The 17,260-nt window shown below is 37.4% G+C and overlaps 1 protein-coding gene across 1 annotated transcript in view; it reads right to left on the minus strand.

The window, feature by feature from the left end:
- The window catches only part of USH2A (usherin), a gene marked incomplete at its 3' end in the record, with an annotated part of 393,893 nt that extends 377,308 nt beyond the window's left edge, over window positions 1-16,585 (minus strand). Inside the window, exons 1-2 of the mRNA XM_084283630.1 lie at window positions 16,080-16,585; window positions 10,717-10,882 (exon numbers count right to left, since the gene is read on the minus strand). Coding sequence (XP_084139756.1) covers window positions 10,717-10,882; window positions 16,080-16,564 — 651 coding nt within the window. The 5' untranslated portion in view covers window positions 16,565-16,585. The remainder of the gene's footprint in view (window positions 1-10,716; window positions 10,883-16,079) is intronic.
- Window positions 16,586-17,260: the final 675 nt, after the last annotated feature.

Genomic DNA, 17,260 nt, shown 5'->3' on the forward strand with positions numbered 1-17,260 from the left:
GAACCTACACATGCAATTTATGTCACCTTCCACTTGCTGCATGCAAGAAATGCATGTGAAAGTGTTCACACAAATAATGGAGGCTGCATAAGGGACAATCTGAAAGTTTCATCTTTCACTTTTTCAGACTTCTGACTTTTGTCTTTAAGCTAGAAAAACCCAAGCCAAATGTAGTAATTGCTTTTTAATACTTTACTTATTGGTTTAAATAACCAGGAAAAGACATTGCTCTATTTGGCCATACTCATGAAGTTTTTAAGACTTACCAAGAAAGTTTCAAGTTTCTTGTGAAAATTTCTACTTAGCAACTGGCATAGCATGAAGAAGGACAGTGGTTCACTACATATGATCCACCTTTACCAGCAAAGAATTTCAAGCCAGTTGCCAGTTTTCTGCTTGTGCACTGTGCACACTGAGAACTACCCGTGAGAGGATCTTCCATCTGCATTGCAACTGTTACGTGCTTAACAGTGGTAGTCTAGTATACAACTTCAAGCTTGGTCTCCTCAATAAGGAATCAAATTCAAGCTTATCAGAAGTGCTCTTCTGAGTATAACACAAGACTAAATATAAACAGAAGGCTAACCTACATAAAAGTGAACTCTTCCTGTACACAAAATGGATGATGTAGATGTACCCTGTGAGTGTTATCTCCATGTTTTATACCAACAGCCATATCAAGTACACATGGCTACTTCAAGTCTCTCAGTTTGCTCCCTGTACAACCCAAGGGTACATAAAGTACAAAAGGAGGAGCAGTTGTAAAGCTGCAGAAGAGTACCTGAAGTTTGGAATACACTTAAACACATATTTTATGTAAAGTGCTTATAGGAGATGAATTCAGAATTAGGGGCTTTCTAGGTCAAACACTTTTTTTTTTTTTTTGGATTGTTTCTCTCAGTAGGACTCCAGATTTCTAGCAATCTGTAAACAGTTGATTCCAATGATCATAATTTGATTGATAGGATGCTGTTAAGCATGCATCTATTACTCTGTTCTTTTAATACTAGTTAAACAATTCCTATTATGAGTTTGAACACTTGAAGAATTAAAAAAAAAAAAAAAAACTTTCAAAACAGTCTCCTCTAAGAAGCGTGCAAGCTACTTCTACATGGTATGGCATACATTTTACATTCTTATGCTGCTGCCAAGGTTTCATCTGCAACAAAATGCCAAAAAACCTTAGCAACTACAGGATGTTTAAAAATTTGAGTAAAGGAAAAAAAAAAAAAGGCGGCAAATCATTCTTAACGTAGTGTTTCTGTTATTAAAATACAATTTAATTGGCTGCCACTTTTTTCTGAAATAAGGAAACAAAGTGCTTGTAACACACAAATTGAAACTTGATGGAATTCAAATCTCATCTTGAACTCTCCAGGCAAATCAGGCATAGCTTCTGCAAACCAGTCAGTACTACCGACTCCAAGCACTAGTCATACAAAGGCTTGATAACATTCCATGTATGACATATAATCTGTGCAAACTTCAGTAAGTTTTGCTTTTGCAACTGAAAAATTATTTGCCATTTCCAGAACAGTAGTCAAGACAGAACTGATAAAAGCATCTATTTTTGCCATTTCTTGAAGTTAAAATCCTGGCTTATATGAAGTTCCTTGTCTTGTGTTCCCAGGCAGCTGTTAGACTGTACATCTAAATATGCAGATATGCAGGAACTTCGCTGAATTCAGGCAAAGAAGGATGTGGATGTTTTAAGATAAAATATAAATGGAGAGAAAATAGAGGCACCTCGGAAATCTGTTTGCTAATGAGCTGAAGTTATAACAAAGCTTTCAACTCAACACAAACAGTCTACATTCTAGTACCTATGACCCAAGAGAAGAGGCAAGCACCACAGTAGGACTTCTGGAGGCAGCACAGCAAGTTACTTGTTTGTATCAATGAACCCTGAGGCTGGAAGTTCAGCAGCAGTTCTGAATAGGCTGAAACCGTAGCAGATTAAATGACAAGCCAGTTGCCAAGAGAGCTATGCTTGTTGTTTCTATGAACAGTTCTCTAAATAGGTGACCGAGTACTTTATAGAATGTAATGTTTTTTATTTCTGTTGTCCATTGGAAGCATAGCACCAACTATACATTGAAATATTTTCAACACAGAACTGTAATTAGTAGACAAAAAGCCCTAATACGTAGAATTCATGCAAACTCTCCCCTCCCTTTTTGGGACTGACAAACTGTTCCTAATGGATAATAAGGGATGACTTCAAAGTGGTCCATTAAATTAAAATGCTTTCTTGCTTTCCTACAATTTTGCTAAACATGGGGAATATCCCATTTAAAACAGCTCATATTTAGTAATATATACACAGAGCATGCCTAGAGTAAACGTTTTCCTCCCTGCTTTTAAGTCTCAGGTTCTTTGCTTTTAGCATAAATTTCAAAAAGTATTCAAAAACTTGTGTAGAAAATAAAAGGATTTCACAAATTGGAAAGGACAAGTTTTCTCTTGATAGTCAAACAGTTATGATGTAAAGCGGTCTCATTAAATCATAAGTACTTTAACCTTTTCTTTAAAGAACTGGAAGATTTAAAGATTTATAAAGAATTTTTGCCTAAACTAGGAAATGACTCATATTTGACATGTATTGAAATGATAATGCTGATTTCAGTAGGCACTCTAAGAGCCTTTTGCTCCCAGGAGAGTAATTCAGTCATGGTTACCTCTCTGCATTTAGATTTTAAACTTACTTTCTAAAGCTTTTAATGTGCTATAGTCTGCCAAAACATGGCAGAGTTACATAGATATGATCAGGCAAAATAAAGGCTAGTAAAAAGATTATTTTTATAATTGCAGACACTAAATATGAAACAAATACATCAATCTGACATGTTCTCAGAGAATCTCCTGTTTCAGCAGCTTTGGATGTATCTGAAAATTCATGTTTAAATTCCACTCTTCTTAGCTAGTTAAATAAATTCTGAAGTATCAAAGGGAAAGTGAGAGACCCTTAACAGTGAATCTGAAGAAAAATACATAATGGAGCTGCTGTTACTAAGCGGCACAGATCTGATACTGTTATCATTATGTACAGATAATGAGGTACACAACTAGCCTTAATCACACACTGCTAAGCTTTAATTTTTTTTTAATTCTTTAAAAGTTCATTTTCTAAGACATCAGTTTTCCTGATGCTTTTCTTTAGTGTATATTGGATTAACTTAATGCTATATGTTCTCCACTTATTGTGCTTATGTTACTCCACTGTGTACCTTCAAACAGTTTTTGATAATACAGTCCTAAAAAGTAGGGTGACAAATGTAATTAAATCAAGATCAAACACAGGACACAAACTTTCAGAAGCCTCAAGGATTTGATCCTCACCTACTGAAATCAACTAGAGAAGTGCCAGAAATTTCAAGGAAACAAGATCCACAGTTTAAGAACCTGTTATATATTGCAAAGCCAAAAGATAAGCTCCTTTACAAACCATAAGTAGTGGAAAATAAAGGCAGGTGTCATTACAGAAAAATAAATCCTATTAATTGGAGAGCATAAAAAGTGGTAAAATTCACTTTTTTGCAAATCCCCTTCAACTTACCTCAGCACAAATACTCAAGGATGACTTTTCTCAATTTTTATGGGGTATAAAGAGCAAACAAATGGATAGCCAATAGCTCTGTCAGCAACATACTACATATTAAGACTGCATAAACTATTTAAAAGTATGAAGTTATTCTCAGACCAATGCCATCTAGTCTCAAGTAGGTTTTTTCCACAGTACATCTGAAGACTATTAGTGCCTCATGCCTGTGGTGGTTTTACTCAGGTGAAACCACCCCTATGGCTCCCTGCTACCAAAACCTTGCCACGTAAACCCACTACAACGCCCAACATCCTGCTGGCAGCAGTTGTTACAATAGTTTTGCAGGAAAAGGGAAAAAATATCCCCAGTCCACCTACATAACAAGGCAGGGATACAAATTCCCATCTTCTCGTGTTGGAGATACATGATCTAGTTTATGACTGTTACTGAGTTTAAAAAATAACTTTATTTTCATCCCTACTATTCTGATCAGAAGCCTTTTTTTTTTTCCAGAAAGTCTGCTGTAATAAAACAGACTCAATTTCAGAGCTTGAATGGTTCCTTTTTCTGCCTGGTGTTTACTCTCCAATGGATTTAGAGAAGAAAACTGTATGTCCTCCTACGCTTTACTATCATTAAAAAACTCCTAAAAAAAGGTTCTCCAACTCATCTGCAAGGCCTGCACAGAGCCTTTCATTTTCATCATGTATAGTATCTCTGTTCTGAATTACATTTCCTAAATAGGAAGGCCTGAAACCGCACACATTTGTGTGAAACCTCAGAGATTGGAGAAGCAGCAGTGATGCTTTTCCCTCACAATTGGAAGTCCCCCCAGATGCACTGCCCCAAAACAAGCTTTTTTAAGGGCCACATCAGGACAGTAATCCATCATCACCACCTGGGACTATTACTTCAGCCACTTTGAATATTTAAGTAGTTAGCAAAAGATTTTGAGTCATTTCAAATATGTTACTTTGCATTTTATAATACCAAATTTTATTTCATGAGTGTTACCCTAATCCTTTCTGTCATTCCATTTTTCTTATATGTGACAACTTGCTGTTTGTCTTTCTGATAATACCTCTTCACACGATGTTACCAGCTTGAATCAGTACACTCAATACTTCTGCCAAGATTATTAATGAAAATGTAATACAAGGCTGGTCCAAAGAATGATTTTCAAAGAATTGAACTGTATTTTTTTCCAGATATTACACCTTCCTTTGAGCAGTATCTATCACTACCCCTCTCCACAAACATTTCCTTTGACCCTACAACTTCTCACAGGGTATCACATCAATGCTATACTGAACTCCAGATAGAAAGAAATCTGACAGATTTACTTTGCCTGAAAATCAGCTTTCTCATTAAAAAGAGCTAAGAGGTTAGACAGTGATGAGTTATCTTCAGTAAATCCATGTTGCATTTTATCCCCATTTTCCGTTTTCCTTCACATCTTTATTCCTCAAAAAAAAAAATCTCAAAATCCTCATACACCACTGTGCCAAGACAAATAGCTTCTGTTGCCAAGAACCTTTTTCTCTTCCTGTTAGTACTGACTGTAGCTGCAACAGTCAACTCCCTTCCTAGCAGCCCATACAGTGCCATGTTCCGGATTTGTGGCTGTAAGAGCGTTAATAGCACACTAATGTTTTGGGTAGTGCTTGAACAGTGTCAAGCCTCTCTTTTCCCACTCTGCTCCCCTCCTCACCCCCCCCCCCCCCCACCCTCCCCCGTTCCACCCCAACCATATAACACCACACTTAATATACTGGAGTAGAAGTACTTCATGGAGATGGAGTTTTGCCAGTGCGCAAAAACTCCCAATGCAAAGCATTTATTGCTTATATAGCTCCACATCTGACTTGGCAGATTACCATACAACTCTTTGACAGTGACATATTTATGCCCAAGTTCTTTCAGAACCCTCAGACCACCTGATTGTATCAGCATGTACACAAGAAGCTTGCAAATTGGTATTTCTACCTCTTTATGATCACTTCTGTTTCCATGCTTTCATTTCTGTTAAACAGCTTGATTTGCTCATGGCTGTTATCAATATCCCTACATGGAAGCAAAGTATTCAGTTTGGTGATGTTATTCAAATCATCCTTAATCTTAAGCACATCTTCACTGTATGCAGGTCTTGTCTTCTTATACAAAAGATCTTCATAACCTTTTTTTTTTTTTTAACCATTTAACAGTTGTTAAAGTCTGATTCAGCTCAACTTCCTTACAGCTTTATTTCTATTCCTACATAGCTTTCTCTGCAAATTTCCTTCCCCACTCCCCTAGTGCCTGTAGACTCAGCCATCTCTGATTGCAAAGGTGCTTATTCACTCAGAAGCCTGAGTGCTGTATCTCCATTTTTCCCCTTCTTAAGGACAGAGATTCCTCTTCATACCATCATTTTTGTTTTGAAGAACCTTCAAGGCCTTTTCTCCATTCAATCTCTAGACTCCTCAGTTTACCTTGTTTTATTGAAGTAGACCTATTTGCTTGCTCTTTTTGAAACACAAAAATGCAGTTACTGAACCATTTCTTGTTATTCTATTTAAACTGAACACTCAACAGAATGTTATTTCTGAGACCAACATCTTTAATAAGGCCCTCATCACTTAACAAAGCTGGTACCCAGAAATACTTTTGTGACTTGTTGATGATTCACACAGAATGCAGGAAACTGCATTTGGGGCCTGCTCTTGTTAGTAGAGCTTCAATTTCCCAGCCATAACTGGAGAATAAGTCTCTGCAAAAACACAGTTCTTAGCAGTAGTTCTCTCTAATGAATTACACATCTAAATCCAAACCTGAGGACTTAAAATCCTAAAGTACTTCAGTAGAATTCATTTACTAGCCTTCTTCTCCCCTAGAATTATTTTATTGCAAAAAGAAATTCTTTTTAGTCTATGCTGCCCTTTCTTCTTTCCTTCCCTCTTATCATTTAATTACTATTTGGTGTTATTCCACCATTTAGCTTTCATTTTTATCACTCCTGAATAGCTCGTTTGCTCCTACAGCTGAATTCCAAAGATACATGCCATCCTACCACATTTCCGCTCTGAGTTCAGTTTCACATCTGCCACCAGAACTTCAGGCTCCTCTGGCAGGAGCCTGAAATGTTAGTCTATCGCCTAACATTTATGTACATATATTTTAGATTTTCCTACTAACCACATGAACTCCACTGTTTTCAGATTCCTAGCTGCACTGACTGCTTGGCTTTGGGGACCTTTGGCCTGAATCCCTTTCATATATTTATCCTGTTCATCCAGAGACAGACCCTAGGTCCTCAGCAGGGGGCCTCTCTCTTGGGCCACTACAACACACACCGTTTTCGCAACCCACAACCAAACTGCCAAAAAAAAAAAAAAAAAAAAAAAAAAAAAAAAAAAAAACCACAAACAATTCACCAATGTGCCGTGAACACTGTTATCAAGACCAAATCTCCCAGTCTCCTTTAGCTGTTATTCCGGCCACCAACTTGGCATGCAAAGTGCCTTAATCCCCAACCCCTGTTTGCAACCCTGTCCAGAGGCAATAAGGACACTCACCCTATACCATCCAACCTCCCCCTGTCCAGCACCAGTGCACCATTACTAAAAAGACGCATCAGTTGCCTCTGGGCCAGCCAACAGATATTGCTTTTTTTTTTCCCCCCCTCAAGATGGGTCCCATTATACACCCCTATTTACTGACTGTATCGTTAAGTGCTGGCATTCACTAAAAAAGTTTTGTCCTGAATCAGACTTAGCCTGAATTAGACATATCTGTAACTGGTCTGCAGTTGCTGAGCAACAAGGTGTCATACCATAAGCCTCTTTTTGTCCTCTCTCCCAAAGAGGCACAGAGCAACTAAACCAGACTCTAGTAGAAAGGGAGGCTATCTATCTTGTCAAATATGCAATACTATGCATGGTTTTGAATAACACTTTGCAATACTCTGTGAAGAATATCTTTGTCAGGCTTACATCCAATATAATTTATGAGCCAACTATTTTGAGCCACAATTGTCACATGCATTTCCTACAAAGACGCATCGCCATAGAATTAAGAGAAAACCTACACTGATGAAAATTTTTGTAGTCTCAGAGAATATAAGGAGCAAATTTGCTTTCTCTACTAGAAAAGTCAAGTATATTGAAGGCCAGGGAAATTAATTGTAGGACTTAATGCTTCTAAGTTGAACTTTTGGGAAACAAAATTCTGACAGTCAATATGGTAGGTGTCTACAATTCTGACATAAAGGTAAAACATTTTTATAATATACAAGGGAGATATTACCACACACATCTTCAGTTACCAATGGTAGCTGAATTATATTACCTAAAATTTTTAGAAGTACATACTTTTTTTTTTCTTTTTTTTTTTTTTTTTAAGATTTAAAGACTCTTAATACTTTGTTTTTACTATGGTTCATGCATAGAGAATATAATTCTTTTATGTAAAATTCTGTTTAGTATAGCAGCATCCCACCTCATCCCTCTTCCCCTCAGATTTGCTAGCTTCTAGGCATCCTGTCACACCAGATATGGCAACACTGCTTTTTTATTACACTTTTTCTACATGTAGAAATTTCATTACTTCCATGAAAATATCCATTTCACATTTTCAACTATCTTATCAGGAATAGTACTCAGTTGTCCCACAAAACATCCACAAACATTTTCTTTTAGACTAAGAATCATATCAAGCAAGTTGTCAAACAAGTCTGAATAGAACTATTTTTTTTTTTAAACATAAAGACACATCATCCAGCTCTGGTGAGATCTCCAACAAAAAACATCACCAGAGTCCTCTGATACGTGCAACTTCTGCAAAGTGCCTAAAAAAGTTGTTGAATCTACATTTCATTTGGTTAAACCAAATTTGGTTAAACTTGTGACTAGACATCACAGCCTCATATAGAGCACTTCAGATCCCACAATTTCCTTTTTGTTTCTGTAGATTATATAGAAACTACACGGTTGACACCACGTCTATCTTAAAACCAGCATGTTTGGAAAAACACAAACCTAGCTAATTTACTAGCCACTGAGATCAATCCTAGTGCTTGTCTTTGCTAGAAAACACAAGCTGTGCCCACAACAGTGGCACAGAACTCAGACCGCTAATCCTTTGTGGGTATTAGAGTCAGCTTTGTCTCAAGAGAAGTGGAAGTCTACACAGACTGATTTACTTGGAAAAGCCAATAGTAGTAAAGTCGCCCATGATTGCACTCTGCCACTGCTCCCCCTGGTGTCTTTACCCAAGATAGCTCACCTGTAGCACACATAAGGGTCTACTCCACAACACAAAGCCCACTCCCTCTGCGTAGTCATCACCTGGGGAGAAGGCTGGTTTAGATAGAGAAGTTTGGAGAAGTCAAAAAAATCACACTTGTGCTAAGATCAGCCATTATATACTTTTAGGTTTAAACTTCAGGCTGTCCCACTGCACTTAACTAAAATGATTAATTCCTGTAAAACCACACAGTGCTTTGTGTTCAGAAGGCTTTTTCATCAGTTTATGGAGAAGGCTTCAATCTGCAAATGTCTGGGAACTATCTCATCATCAAATACTGTTCTCATCTGAAGGCGTAGACGCTTCCATATGAATGTTGCTTTTGCACATTTTTGTACGGTTCCTCTCATTTTCCATTTCTTTCTCCATTTATACAAAAAAAAATGCTTACGGACAGTTGCTAAGAGTTTAAAAAAATTAAAGCTTTGCCTTAAGTTTAACAGCCATACCTAATGCTAAATGGATCATGCTGCAGCCACTATTATCTTTAATGGGAAGCTAAATCCAACACCACCATAAATCATGGAACATAAGGTCTACACTGAGTTCAGAAACTTGGAAAAGGTATTAAGTCTGTAGTCCCTGTAAGGGTTTAGAAGCTACACTTCTTCACTCCTCTATGTATTGAACAACATTCCCCAAAGAAACAAAGGACTAAATTCTATAGAGTGCTTGAGGGTTCTTTGTAATGCAATTTAAAATTCCTGTGTGTATTTAAATCCAGCCCTTTCACTCTGCTATCCCAGGCTTTAGCAGTTTCTGAGAGGAGTACAAAACGCGGCTGACAGCAACAGCAGTAATATAGCACCCTTGGAGTGTTTGAAGTGTAAAGTTCATTAGTTCTACCTTAAGGTCACTCTTTTAATCCAACAGCCAAAATCTTATTCGCACTACCATGCTGTTATCCCGGAAAAAAGAAAACTGCAAAAAAAATCAAGACGTCAGCTTAGATACTTCTTACGAGTGACAAGATCAGCACTAAAAATCCAAATCACAGTCAATACCTTTTAGCAAGTTTCAAGAAAGCAGGGAAACTATTCTTGATTGTGCTGTAAACTAAATGAAATTTAATAGGCCAGATAAAGGAAATGCAGGAAGGAGAAGATAAACATTTCAATACCTGATAATTGTGTTTTTTAATTATTAGTTGAACTTGGCTTACAAACAGCATTTACTAGAGCATCTGTTGGGAATTGCAAGGCATGCAAATAACTGAAAGCATTTTAATTTCTTCTGTATTTGTTTGCTGATTTTTGTACATTGCTAAAATTTTAACAAACTCAATTTTACTTTATCCTCAGTAGATGTTTGTACACTTATTAAAAATATTATGTCAACAGAAGACATTTAGAATGCAAGGATTGGATTTTAATGATGCTGAATTTATTTTTTAAAATAAGAGGTAATAGGTTCGTAACTAACTAGCTTGATTGATCCTAAATAAAACCTTATAAATGGTTTACTTATATATTACTTATATGCACTGTAAGAAGCTTTAAGAATTAAATGGGACACACCTCTGTCAGATAAATACGTTAGCATGTATAGATGAGGATGACATTACGTTGTCCTTTTAGGGAATAATGTCAGAGACCCAGGACTTATTGCTAACATTAGAATAAGTAGTTTTCTTCACGCCAAATACTTGTGTTCTTAAGGGTAGGAGTTTTCACTTATGTTTTCAGCAGAATGCACACAGCATTGCTTTCCAGTTCTAAATTAGTAATCACCTCAAGATGTGCTCCAAAATTAAGATCCTTACCTACAGACTCAAGAGTTTTCAGTTACATTCCCTAACTTACCCCTTCTTGTGAAGATATTTATACAGTTACACCATTCTCACACAAATGTTGTATTTCAACAAACATTAAAAGGTTTTTACTTTTACTCACCTGCACACTAAGATGAATCCATTTCTTCACAAGAATTCTCCCCAGTGTCATTACTTTTATTGGTGGCTGCAAACCATTTACTGTGCGATAATAAAACATTGTTTCTTTCTCAGAGATTGTGAGTTTGAACACAGTCTGCCCATCAATAGCCTTTTCTATCACACACCTTTGGAAATAACGAAGAAAAACAACATAAGGTCAGAGGCACACATATATACACATTCTTGCCAAGGTGCTATCCTGTAAAGTGATGCTAAGCAGAATGCATTAAAATAAACGTTAAAAATACAGCTCTTGAGAAGATGCTCAGTGACAGCAAAAGTCACAAGATGTACTAAGTGTAAAAGAACTTTAACAAACATATTTTCTGTCTGAACCTGCAACGTGAATATTTTTAATTTATAGTGCATTCAACCCCAGTTCACTTGGAGGTAAATGGGGGCCACTTCTCTCTTCAGGGTGTCATGACAGAAAACAGTGGCTGGCCAGCACTGCACTTTTCTTACAAAGTTCCACAACACTGCATCCTGTTGAAGCACTTACACTTTTCTTAGTCTAACAAGGCAAGCATAATACAACCACAAAAAGGAGTATGACTGCCATGTTTTGGAAATAAGTCCCTTGTTTTTCTACCAAAATTGTTCAGATAAGGTAGCAACAACAGAAGCTTCCCCTGTACTTTCCCTCTGACACAGCCTCTCTCTAACCTAAGAGAACCAGAGCAAGGCAAGACAGCTATCTGGCCACTTGCTAGTTTGTTTTTCCCCATGGAGATTTTACATCAATATCAAATGTAAAGACTAAGAATACCATCTATAGCAACCCATGTTACATACCTAGCTATTCAAATACAATTAGTTTTGCCAAACTGATCACCGTGATGTCATAGGTCCTGAGAATGCATATAGGTTATATATATGCTTTGAAACAGCAATGTATTTCATTTATTAATCCAATCATTACTACAACAAAAACTATAAACTTTTGCATTGCTTTTTCATCTGCTTGAGAAATACAGTCCGAACTTACCCATAAAAAGCCAAATGTGCTAAAATACTCTAGATTAAATTAGTGCGTTAAATCACAAGAGAAGCGTATAAAATCTCTATGAGACTAGGGTTTATTTAAGACGTATTTCAGAGGGAAAAAAAACTTATCTACTGATAGACTTCACCTTTCTTCAGTCCTCACTGCTGTGCATTTAACAAAAGAAAATTATCAAAAATGCCATTCTTTAATACTGCCATTATTCACTAATTCACATTTAAACCCAAGAGAAAGATTAATTAATTTTAACTGCTACTATTTTAGTCTACCGGAATGTTGTCCGTAAAAAACAACTTGCAAAATGCAGATGCCTATTATGTAAACCTTACTAAAAACATGTTTCTTAATATTGTGTTGATTGGTCTTTTCAATATTTTGTTTGCCTGTAAACACACTAGTTTTGCTAGATAATAAATGTGAGGAAAGGCTCAGCTAAGTAGCAAAATATTTAGGAACTGGATTTACCCAGTTCCTGGATAAACAATAATTGGATAATCCAGTTATTTTGTTTATTTTAGTTATCTAAAGCAAACATCCCCACATTGTTTTTATCCCCAAAGGTGTCATGACTTTAAGAAGTCAAGTGACCTTGATGTACACCACTTTGAAAATTGGACAGAACAAATGTGGATTATGATTCACTACAGAAAGAGAAAAATCAAGAGGCAGAAAACAGAGGAGGAGGGGGAAAAACAGCACTAACATAGGTGATAGAGGCATAAGCATTACTTCTGACTAGTAGTGCTATTTTCCATTACAGTCATGATTACAGAGAACCCACTGTTCTTTGTGAAGTTTCCGACTTCTGCTAACCTGCAATCCCGCAAAGCCAATACCTGACTATGTAGTTCTTGATGATGGGGTTGGAGGGAGAACAACCAAACCACGAAAATCTGCTTGGGCAACTTTCAACGTGAAAAATATTATACAGAATATTTCAGGGAGAATCTAACAGGGAGACAACTGATTCCCACACATTAACTGGAGCAAATGGGAACATCTGGATAGGTTCAAAATGCAACATGTCATATCTGAAGGTGACATCCCCCTTCAGCATAGTTACTAATGTAAAATATCTGAATTGATATACAATAATGGATACAATTGTAGTCCTTTACATAAAGGAAATTTAAACAAACAAACATCTCCTGCCCACTTCTCAGTCAGGCCATTCCAGCAGGCCCTTTTGTGTGTAGAAGGTCCCAGCTCCTTTCTCTCCCACCTCTGTTATTTTCTGGTCATCTAAATTTCAGTTAGCCTGGCTCATACTAAATTGATATAAGCTGCCTGTAATGACTACTCATATATGCTAAGCTTCTACTCATATCCTTATCCTACTTTATTTCCAAGGGTTATCGCCATATACTATTTCCCATATTATGCTAAATTCAATGCACGGGCTTACTGCAAGCTTTTAGATTAACTGATGAGCACATGCAGTATGAGAGGAAGCATGGTAAAGAACACAGTTCAGCAAGAATAGGTTTGCTCACTTACTGCACACACTGCCTAAAGGGAAATAATTTTAAAGGCTGGAGATACAAATGTCAGTGTTTTCTCACTGTTCTCTTGCTTTTCTTTAAGACCTCCAATATGTGGTAACTTAAAAGCATACCTACAAATATCTATACATCTTTCTTGGAAAACCATTTGCACTCCGATATAAATGCATAACAACCTGACTTTTCTCTTTGTATGAAAATTTCTTTCCTAGCATCATGTAAGAAACATTGGTATATAAAACTGAAGAAGAAAATCCTCAGTATCTTCAGTTGAACACACGTATTTGCTCCCTGGATTGTCACAATCTTTAAAAGGCACTCAAACTTTCAATCCTTACATCAGTGTCTCTCACTTCAACCAACACAGTAACTTCTAGCAAAAACCCTTGCTGTTCTCTTACATGGGCACATGCCTAGCAGATACTAGTCTTTATAATGAGGCAACTGGGATATTATAAGTCAGAAATTTACATTCAGCACAAAAAAAAAAGCACTTTATGGCATGTCTAAAAAATGGGGGTCTGCTGTACTTGGTGTAAGTGTATGTCATCAGTAAGCAAACTAGTTTGTGAAACTTTCAACTATTCCACAGGTAAAATAAGTGGCCAGTTATGGCCCATGATCCCAGTGTGTGGTGGCAGCACAAGGACTGTTAGATTAAAGCCCAGTTCAGTGAAGTCCTTCTGATACAGTATAATGGGGTCTAAAAGGTCTCACAAATAACATTCAAGAAGGATGTCTCCCCCAACAGGGGCTGCAAAGTGTAGGACAGCTGACAAGTCAAACTGCTCCTACCAACCCAAAGGACTCACCATACCAGTAAAATAAAAGGAAAAACACCTTAGCTTGCTGTTAAACCACTTCTCTATTGTAGGATGCCTTCTGAGCTAAGCTTCAGTGACTATTCATGTGCAATTACTGTTTCTCCATAATTTCTCTAGAACTGGAGTTCTGTATTCCTTTTTTTGCAGAAAAGAAAGGAAAAGTGTTGTTTTTTTTTTTTTTTTTTTGTGTGTGTGTGTGTGTGGATAGTGGAAGGTCTGGACTGCAGCATATCATCCTGTCCACTGGAATAACTGTTGTTCAACTTCAATTTTCAGGATTGGATCCTATCATTGTCATTTCTACCTGTAGAGTATTGGCAAACTCAAAAGGCAGAAGAATGAAGCAATCTGTCACAAAAAAAAAAAAAAAAAAAAAAAAAAAAAAAAAAAACACGTTTAGCTTTTAAAGTGATCTATAAAACCCACTGAACAGGAGTATGTACATTGTGTAGTTATTAACACAGCAGCAATAGAAGAGTAGTGCTTTACACAAGTCCACGGATAATCAGACATTGGGAGTCTAGTTTCTGCATAGCACTTAATCATTTGGAACTAAGCACATACATTTCATTGTTTTAGGATCTATGCAAGAACAGCCTATTCCACTGAAAAAAAAAAAAAAAAAAAAAAAAAAGAGTTTTCATAGATTTCACTCAACACATCACTGCAACTTGTTGCTTGGAAATTAACAGAACATTTTTGCTTCAACCTAAGCATATGCTCTGCTGAACAAGAACCTGATAGGCCTGCATATGTGTGGGCATGAACTTATGACATAAGACAACCCCAGGCATGGACTCTCTGATGTTCAAGGTTCAAATATTTAGGAAACACAGTCTATAAAAGACACTAGGCCAAAGCTCCAGAGACAGCTTTACACATACCTTCATCTGAGCTGCTTTAACTAAAGCTCAAGCTGAAGTCACTTTTGCCCTCCAGATCTTATTTATTTCCCCTCAATAACCACAATTACAGCAGACTATTAATTCACACATTTATATTGTTTCTGATGATTTTCATGCCCTTAAACGGCTTGGTGTTTCTTGGTGTTTCACAGTAGAATGCAAAATAAGAATCAAAATGCTACATAGAGAACACCATTATTTTAATTCTAGGGTAAGTTAAAAGAATAAGTGCAAAAATATTTCTGATATATACTCTGAAATGTATTACTACTTGTGTGTTTCTGCATTACCAGGGCAAGGCATAGGAGGCTCTGCACTTTATGATAGATAGATGGAACTCTTTTTGTACTATTTGTAATGCAGTTTTCCAAAAATGCAAAGTTTTCCATTATAGTAAGGCTCAGTCAAGCTGAAAGACCACTCCAGCTGTCATATTTGCTAGAAATGTGACCTGTAGGCACACAAGAGGGAACACCTAGTAAAACTTCATTAACAAAAGATTCCACTACACAAACTGCTAGAGTAGTAATATGATTGCTAATTCAGTTAAGATTGCCCATATCTCCCAGAAAACCCGTATCTTCTGGAAAAAAAAAAAAAAATATATATATATATATATATATATATATACACGATGGTCAGTCATCTATAGCTCTAAAATATTCATTTTGGGAATTAACTTAATCTTGGATTTTTCCTCATTTTTTATAAAATAAAATTGCACTGGGAGATTACTAAATTTTTAGGGTTTTTTTCCATCACAAAAGAAGCAACATCCCTGACATTTTTCTAGCAGCTTGCAGAAGAATGAATGTGAACTAGAAATACAAATTCGTATTTTTAAGAAAATCCACGTGTGTTATATGTGAATAGTTCCCACTGCACTACCACCTGAGTCAACGCTAGAAGCTAAGCCTACTCATCCTGACATTTGCAAAGCCTCCAGCCTAAATACAGCTTTAAAACGTCATAGTTTCTCACTGTACCTTTTTAAACTTTTAAATAGCTTGCTAATAATGATCATGACTGCAATGATCAATTTTTTTAAGAGCACCAGGAAAGTAAACACCTTCAATACTACTTACATTACACCTTCTTGCTCAGGTTTCAACCATACAGTTAACGTAAATGAAGCTGTCAGCCTCAGTAAACGGGGAGTAGAGAAGCAATCCTTGTGATTATGAAAAATAAAACTTGAAGCATTGCTGAAGGACTCCGGATGCAAGTCCTTGTTGTCCTCTGTGACACAGGTACCAAGGCCTTCGGGAAGAAGCAGTTTGTAGGAAGAAGGTAACGACCTGTACGGGCATTCTTGAACACAAAACCTCTGGGTGCAAGACATAATACTTTCAACAGCTACTGAGCTATGACAAAAAGTACTTCGGTCTGGCAGCCCACAGGTGGCTTGAGTTGGCACAACTGACACATTCTTGAAAGCTCCCACATTTTCAAGTCTAGGGAAATGTCCCTGAGAGCTGACCAACACAAAGGAGTCATAATAAGTTAAGATTAATGTTTCAATAGCATGAAACAAGACACGACACCTCAAGGAAAGAGCCCAGCAATTCATGTTTACAAAAAAGCTCCTCCTGATTAAATCATCTGTAAATAAATAATGATGTCCATGTTGGTAGCAATGTTCTCAGGTGGTGCACTTTAAGAGTTTATGTAGCGTTTCATCTCCAAAACACCAATGCAAGGACTCAGTAGCAGGGGACATCTATGTCTTCTGGCCAGCAAAATGCACATGGATGACACCTGGAATCTGTAAACCAATGAAAACAGATACAGTCTGTGGGAACAACGTGATGTTTCTCACCAACAGAGGTGATACCCCACTAGGGACTTTAAAGACCTGAATACTTCCCCCAACATTCAGTCAGCAGGGCAACCTGCACACTCTGGCTAGCTCTCTAAACAAGGCCAGGTGGCCTTGGCCTGCTCGAGGCTGCGCAGGTTCACGGCCACACGCGGTTTAATCCAGATCCGCTGTGGCACGCAAAGCGGACACACAGCTTTGTACCTTAGGGTGATGAGTGCCAACTACAGCACCAAACCCCAGCACGCAAGCCAGGCATACTGAATATCTTTGCTCATGGTTTCAAGCCAGTTCTCTGAATTTCACGTTTAAACCCCCCAGCGCTTACCTCAGCTTTACACCGTTATCTGTAAGCTGCTCGGCCTCATCCTGCTCAGCGCTATTTTAGGGTCACCGCTCCTCCAGCTCCCAAGCCCGCCTGCACCCCGCCACACCACTCAGCCCACC

Source organism: Netta rufina (genome assembly GCF_964035555.1).
Source record: "Netta rufina genome assembly, chromosome: 3".
Taxonomy (NCBI): domain Eukaryota; kingdom Metazoa; phylum Chordata; class Aves; order Anseriformes; family Anatidae; genus Netta; species Netta rufina.